Below are 7,418 nucleotides of genomic sequence, written 5' to 3'. Positions count from 1 at the left end.
TGGAATCCTTCTACTATTGGCCTTAAATTGATGTTCTTTCCTTGTTAGCTTTATGTATATCCTGCACAGGTTTACATGTCCGGTAGGTGTCTTGACCTGGCCTCATCACTACTCTACCGAAGTTAGGCTTGATACTTACCGGGTACCACTATGGTGTACTCATGCTACGCTTCTGCACATTTTTGTGCAGAACCAGGTACTTCTGATCGAGTTGGTTTTGAGACTTATGCTTGTGCGGCTGGAGACTTCAAGATACACCTGCTGGACGTTCGCAGGCTCCAAAGTCACTTTCTGTTGTATTTATTTCCATAGTTTCCTATTATTCCGGAACAGTGATGTATTCATTATATATAGTTACTCTTAAAAAGGCTTATGACTTGTACTACCGGTTTTGGGATATTGTATCATTTTGAGACTATTGGCGAGAAATTTCCGGTTCATGTTTAATAGCTGTTTAGTAGAAACTGTTATCATTTCGGTATGTGTTAGACTTACCTAGTTTTAGAGACTAGGTGCAAGCTCCTTCGGAGGGATTTTGGGTCGTGACATTAACTAATTTTGAAGTCCTAAAAGTTAGAAACATAACTAAATTATTGTTTTCTCCAATATGAAGCATATTTTTTAAGGGTAAAAAAGACTAACACATTTCGCTAAAGTTTTTGTGCTTTTAATATAATATAGCTAGATAGATTAGTTTGGTGTAAATACAAACTGTGGATAAATTCTTTTTTAGTTTAAACCACAGTGGCGTATCTATATGGCTTTGGCATTGGACTAAAGCACTAAAATCCAATACTTAGTGAGTAGTCCAACAAATGATTGTGCTAAAACAGGATCAAGAAATGGTTTTGTTTTTCTTCTGAATGCAGCTTTTAAATTCATCTTTCATTGAACAACATTTTTTTTTTTTTTGGATACAATACAACAACAGATCAAAACAATTCATTTGCTACAAAACCTAGAATAAAATCTACACTGTTGAATTCCCCTCTTCTTGGCGGATCCAATTTGGTTCTGAGAGGGAAGGTTCCATTTTTCCATCGTCAAAAAATTTGAACCATTTCTCGATTTATGCATGCCATCCGCTCATCTAGTTGACTAAACTACATTGTAAAATTTCCAGTCATGAGTATGTGCATCTACGTACTTTCATATTCTTGTTTCCCACGTTCAAGAATTAATGATGGCCTGAATTTCCTCCAATGTTTTCCCCTTTGTTTCTGGCACTACCTTTGCTACAAATTGTATAGTGAGTACACAGAACCCAGCATATAGCATAAATGTACCTGAAAATTCCAAAAAAAAAAAAAAAGAAAAAGAAAAAAAACAAATTAAAAATTCAGTTAAAAGGAAATTCTTAAGGGTGTGACAGTTCACATATATGCAGAGTTGATGGAAATTTCTCTTTACCAGTGGCACTCCAGGCCATGAGGAAACTGAAAGTGAAGGAAACCGCCCACGCGCCCAACCAGTTCACTAACACTACCAGACTTCCAGCAGCACTTTTTACATGAATCGGAAAAATCTGCAAAATAATAGCACAAATTTAAGTAAACTGATTTTTTAAAGACATTGCTTATACAATGTATGCATTGAAGTGATCAAGGATCCATCGAAAGTAGCTTCACTCTTTCCAGGATTTGATATAATAAAATGTATATCGAGTTCAAGCTCATGTCAATAACCTCAGACTAATCAACCAATATTGAATAATATGTAACGGATGGAACACTACTTGAACACGGTTCTTCTGCTAGTACACAAAAACAAAGCAGCGGACTGAATTACCTCTGACATAATAACCCACGGAACTGCTCCCATTCCAATTGAAAACGCGGATATATACACCTGTGAAGTAGAATATAGACTTACATTCTCACAAGAATGGGAGTAAAAATATCATATGGCAATTGAAGATTTACCAGGACACCAGATACAGCTAGAATTGGAACCCATTCAAGTAAGATGCCATTTCCCTGATTAACAAAAAGAACATGGATTATTAAAATATGAAGCCAAAACTTTCGTTAACTGATTGACATTTTTTGAGTTCAGTAAGTTACCTTTAGATAGAAAGAAGCTCCAGTCATAAAACAACCAATAAATGTCCCTGTTGCTGACACCTGAAAACAATGAAACAACTCTTTTCAGCGATCTATCGTCAAAGATTTCATTCAGTGCCCTTTTGTAAAATGTAAATATACCATAAGAAGTGGCCTTCTTCCTGATCTATCCATCAAAAATGCCCCAACTACAGTAATAGGGACCTGTCAAAATAACAAGAATAGAATGTTAGTGATCCAAATTTTCACTCTATTGAGATTTTTTCAGTTTTAGCAAGTTATCAAGATTTACAAACCTGAACTATGGCATAGGCAATAGTCCCAATATTGCTATTTTTAAGTCCTGCATTTTTCATTCACATTATTAGTCAAAGTATTTGAGATCTTCTTTGCCACAGTTTAAGCTGAAAGGCACATTTACCTGCTGACTCAAAAGTCTGGCTAGCATAGAAACCAATACCATTTATTCCTATAAACTGTTGGAATACCATCAATCCAATACCAATCTGGAATAAAAAGTTGAAGAATTTCAAGAATATTAGCTCAGTGTAAGTTCTTCAAAATGCATAATATTTAGGACATTTTAAGGAAATGACTTACGATCACAGATCGAATGTATTTGCTACCGAATAAGTCAAAGATTCTAGCTTTAGGGAGGGTTTGAAGAGTATCAACATAAGCCTGGATTTCAGCAGCTTCAAGAGAGATATCCGCATCTTTACCGCGAAGTTTTCTTAATGCCACTTCAAATTCTTTCTCAAGACCTACTTTGGCCTGCAATTTAATTACCATATATTTATTAAACTTTGTTCAATCATGATGATGAAACTTGAATAATTCATATTATGTTGAAAACTCACCAGCCATCTTGGAGATTCTGGAATAAAGAATAGACCTGCTAACAAGAAAGTGCATGGTAGAATTCCTACAAATGAAACAATTAATTAGTCCTCGTCTGTTCTGTATTCAAATAAAGAAAAAGGGCATTCCGCGTTCATGCGAGATCCGGGGAAGGGCCGCACCCCAAGGGGTGTGATATAGGCATCCTACCCTAACGCAAGCATTAGTGGCGGCTTCCACGGCTCGAAACCGTGACATATAGGTCACACGAAGATACGGAAACAACTTTACAGTTGCTCCAAGGCAACCCTTCTATTCAAATCAACTTCAATTTTTTAATATTTATGAAATAATTCAAGAATTACCAGTTAAAGCAAGATTTCTCCATGATATAACTGTTCCTAGTAAATATGCAACTGATGCACCACAAACAATCATAAGCTGCAGACAGAACAAACTACAAAAGTCAGAACCCCACAACTTATAATTATATCTTACTTTTACCATTTTTTAAATTTATTTTTCTATTTAAATTTTTTGACTTGATTAAAATTTCATTAAGTACTACAATTTTGGTTTTCTTACTTGATTAATTGTTGTCAATCCTCCACGGAGATCCTTTGGAGCTATTTCAGCAATAAACACAGGTACCTGGTTAATTTACCAAGAAATTAAAAGGGTTCAGTAATATTCCAAGATTTTAATAATTCTTGAATTTATTTTAGTAAGCCGAGAGTGGAAAAAAGAGAAAATTTTAAATATTTACCACATAAGAGAATATTCCAATGCCAAATCCTGTGAGGAATCTTCCCACATCAAGTGTCAAAGTTCCCTGCATCATAACCAAACATAGAAATAATTATTTGGAGATCTAATTATAAGAGTCAATTCTTTTCAAACTTTTTTTAATAAAAACAAAAATTGCATAAAGATTCATACCATGGAAAAATAGACAGCAAGCCATCCTGTGATACAGAAAATAGCTGACATTCTCATGGCCTGTTCCCAAAAAGAGAAAACCAAAATCTCATTAATTTTGCTATTTAAATGCTTATTATTATTTTTTTTTTTTTTTCTTCTGGTTTCTTTCGTAATAGTTACATACCCCTTTTCTACCAATGAAATCTGCAATTCTGCCGCTTGTGATAGCTCCAATCATGGCACCAATTGTGATGATGGAACCAAAAATGGAGTACTGCAAAAACAAATAAAAAAAATTAGCTTTAGTTTTAAATTTCTCCACACAAAAAAAAACAGAAAAAAGAGAGAATCTTTATCAAGAATGTAAAAAAATGCAAACCTGAGCAAGTGTTAAATTCAAGTCATTCCTAATTTCAGATTGTGTAGGTGCTGAGTATCCCACCTGCAAAAAACATTAACTTAAGCTAAACAAACCTTTTTTTTCTTAGGCTTTAGATGTTTTTTGTTTTAAAATTTCATGGTCCTGACCAAAAAAACAAAAGGAAAAAAAAAGGAAAACCAGTTAATAAATCGTTTTAGAAAAGAGAAAAAAAAAAACAAATATTTTTCCTGTTCCCTTTACTGAAAAAAAAGAAAGAACATCAAAAGGAAAATAGAAATACTTACACATGATCCAAATTCAAAAGAACCACAAACTGCAACACAAGTGCTTAACAAAACCATTCCAATGGATCCATTTTCCTTACTAATTAATTCTTCATCATCAGAATCAAGAATTTTAGCATTTTCAAGAAAAGGTTGTTCCAAATTCTCAAGCCCATTTTCAATATCTTTGCACTCATCAATTGCCATTCTTGAAAAATGTAGACAAATTAAACAAAGGGGGTGGTTTTTTTTTTTTCTTTTTTGTTCTTTTGTTTTTCCTCTTAAATAAAAGAGAAAAAACTCAAGAACTCAAGATGGTTTTTTGAGTGTAATGAACACAAAGGATTTTTGCTTGTTCAGTTCTTATGTGTTGAGAAAAAGAGTGAAATTTTGGTAGGTATTTATATGCATGCAGTAGAGGGGCAAAGATAGATATTTTTGAGAACTTTATGTACTTCATATCAATGATTGGGATTATATAATGATAAAAAAGAAAAAAAGATATTTGAGACAAAAGCTGTAAACAAATTGGAGAAGATTAGGATTCATGTGGGATTAAAGCTGTCACTGACGTGTGATCGTATCAGCTCATTTTGTTGCTGTTCATATGCAACTGGAATTTTTGGTACGTTAGGATTTGGATTTCTTTTTTTGGTTTTTTTGCTATTTTGGTAATTTTTGAAATTCAGGACTTTATCTAACCTAATTTTATTACAACAGCATGTTCGAAATTTACCTAAATTTACGTTAATTAGACTTGAATTTTGTTGGTGTATTTATGATTATATGCTTATCATAAAATAAATTATATTTATCATAAAAATTATCGTATTTAATCACAATTGTATTTAAAATAAAATGACAAATAGAATATTTTGTAGTTGAATTGCTTTGGAATCTAAAATTTTGAAGAAATTATGTAAACAGTTCTTAGGTTATTAAGTCATTTAAACAGAAAAAAGAGTTTAACTATCAGCACTTTTTTACGTATTATTTATATATCCAAACACGTAACTGCTTATTTATTAAATTAATTTCAGCACTTAAAAATGTTTTTCAGCACCTAATGCTTATCATCTATTTCAAATCTGCTAATCCAAACGGTCTCTAAAAGATAACTTTTAAAGTGTCTGTTAAAAGAGTTGACGTTTAGGTAAGTCTGTTTAGGAGACAAAATATAAGTGTGTATAACATCGTTGGACTAATTATCTTAATTCTCTTTTCTATCAGGTTATCGCGGAAATTTAAGTTTTCGTTGAATTTTTATTTCATTAGGTTTAGTAAAATTTTGGACGATTTCTACCACAAATTCAGTAGCAATATATAATGGAAATTTAAATTCCTTAAGGACAAAAATTACTATATCAAACTATCGGATTTTCTTTTACCAACATATTTATTCTAGATTTGGCAAAAGTTGGATGTTACTGGATTTAGTCCAACTCCGTTTGACAAAGCTGAATTTTAATTTTTTTTACAATTTTTGTATACTAAAGTATTATATGTAGAAATTTGCACTTAAATGTCTTTTTTTTCAAAGGGTGATCATTTTAAGGGAGTACATGGCTCAACGTTACAAATTTTAATCTAAAAATATAATTCAACTGTTTGCTATTCTATTTTTCAAAAACTAAATGAAGGTTTATGATATTGATCCACGTAAGATAATCTTGATATCAGATTGAAATTATTTTTTATAAATTCCAGATGAGGAAGAATTTATGGAAACTAAATGTCATACAGTTCAGATCCACTGCATTCAACAATTATAATTATGTAATTAGAATTAGGCTAACACAATAAAACTTAAGAGCTCAGCTGACTCAGCTACATATCAATGGCTGATCCTTTCATCTTTTTGGCATAATTTAACTTTTCTTAACGGTGCATTATTTGTTTGGTAATTCATTTAATTGCATTACCTCTTGATTTTTATTGAGTTAGAGTGGCACTTTCCGTTCTTTAAGCGGAGCCAAATAAATGACTACTTGACTAGTAATTCTGAATATAAAAGTTTCATTGACATGTAAAAAGTGGGTTTAATCCTTGGATTTGGTAATATATCTAAAAATTATAAAATTAAACGTACTCGCTTTAGATGCAAAAATACCAATATAGATTAATGACATATTTAAACCAGCAAAGATACGCCAACGAGCCCGACAAATGATAATTCGGACAGATTTAGACATTTTAGAACTATGTACGTATGTCACATTTGGATTATTTTTTTTCTTACATAGCAATGTAAAGAAGTATTTGCTTTATCTAAAAGAAATTGACACTATTATTATGTAATATGTATAAAGTCAAGAAGTTTTTTTTTTCATTATGATTTTCTTAAAATCACTTTAGATTACCTTTAACTTTAAAGTGTAATTAAGTCTACAATTACTTCAACAAAATTTAAGAAATTAATTTATGAGCTCATACTCAAATTAAATACATTGATCTTTATGTTCTGGACACCAATTTTCCTTTTCAGACGAATGAAGTAATAGTCCAATAGATTAAGCAATGAGTCTATATCGTCTCTTGATGGAAACCAGAGATGTACAGCTAGCCAACCTTCAATTTGCGGCAGTCCACTTGTTTTTTTTTTTAAATTTATAAATCCAAAAAGAAATGATCAGGTCTAGGGTATACTCAATAAACTCAAAATATTCTTAATTCTGATTCGACCACTACCGATGAATATGATCTTTTCACTATCTCTTAATCAAAAATCTCGAATTCTAAATTTAGTGAGCAGTGACGAAAAAAGTTCTGGTAGGAAATATTTTTCCGGTTAATCAATCTCAAACTCTCAATGCAAACGTCAGATGACATCAACATAAAAGAAAATTGAAATAAATGTACCTCGTATTTGGTATTTTCTAGGAAGCTAAAGAAAAATACAAGAAACATGTGGTCATACAACAGACGAAGATGCATGGATCTTTCTAAAGT

General features: G+C 31.8%; 1 protein-coding gene across 2 annotated transcripts; it reads right to left on the bottom strand.

Annotated features, from left to right (window-relative positions):
• Positions 836 to 4,856, bottom strand: LOC109232249 (sugar transporter ERD6-like 16). 2 transcript variants are annotated; one of them, XM_019397942.1, is made up of 17 exons: positions 4,491 to 4,856; positions 4,204 to 4,266; positions 4,009 to 4,098; positions 3,843 to 3,902; positions 3,670 to 3,735; positions 3,489 to 3,554; positions 3,269 to 3,344; positions 2,924 to 2,988; positions 2,664 to 2,837; positions 2,485 to 2,569; positions 2,360 to 2,406; positions 2,205 to 2,267; positions 2,064 to 2,123; positions 1,923 to 1,976; positions 1,789 to 1,848; positions 1,411 to 1,525; positions 836 to 1,286 (listed from the first exon to the last, which is right to left on the bottom strand). In XM_019397942.1, exons 1-17 carry the CDS (start codon positions 4,674 to 4,676, stop codon positions 1,171 to 1,173), a joined length of 1,446 nt encoding a protein of 481 aa, XP_019253487.1. In that variant the 5' UTR covers positions 4,677 to 4,856; the 3' UTR covers positions 836 to 1,170. The 2 variants fall into 2 exon arrangements, with proteins under 2 accessions (XP_019253487.1, XP_019253488.1); XM_019397943.1 differs by having other exon boundaries at positions 4,204 to 4,347; positions 4,491 to 4,582.

This window comes from Nicotiana attenuata, chromosome 9 (assembly GCF_001879085.1).
Source record: "Nicotiana attenuata strain UT chromosome 9, NIATTr2, whole genome shotgun sequence".
NCBI classification, from domain to species: domain Eukaryota; kingdom Viridiplantae; phylum Streptophyta; class Magnoliopsida; order Solanales; family Solanaceae; genus Nicotiana; species Nicotiana attenuata.
This window is presented reverse-complemented; position numbering and strand designations above follow the sequence as displayed.

Bases quoted from the DNA above. Each gene is read 5' to 3' on its own strand.
- LOC109232249 (XM_019397942.1), bottom strand. From the start codon at position 4,676: ATGGCAATTGATGAGTGCAAAGATATTGAAAATGGGCTTGAGAATTTG. The intron at 2,407-2,484 runs GTAAATGTGCCT...TGAAAAATGCAG, and splicing joins CCAGACTTTTGAGTCAGCAG to GACTTAAAAATAGCAATATT. The intron at 1,849-1,922 runs GTAAATCTTCAA...TCTACTTCACAG, and splicing joins TAGCTGTATCTGGTGTCCTG to GTGTATATATCCGCGTTTTC.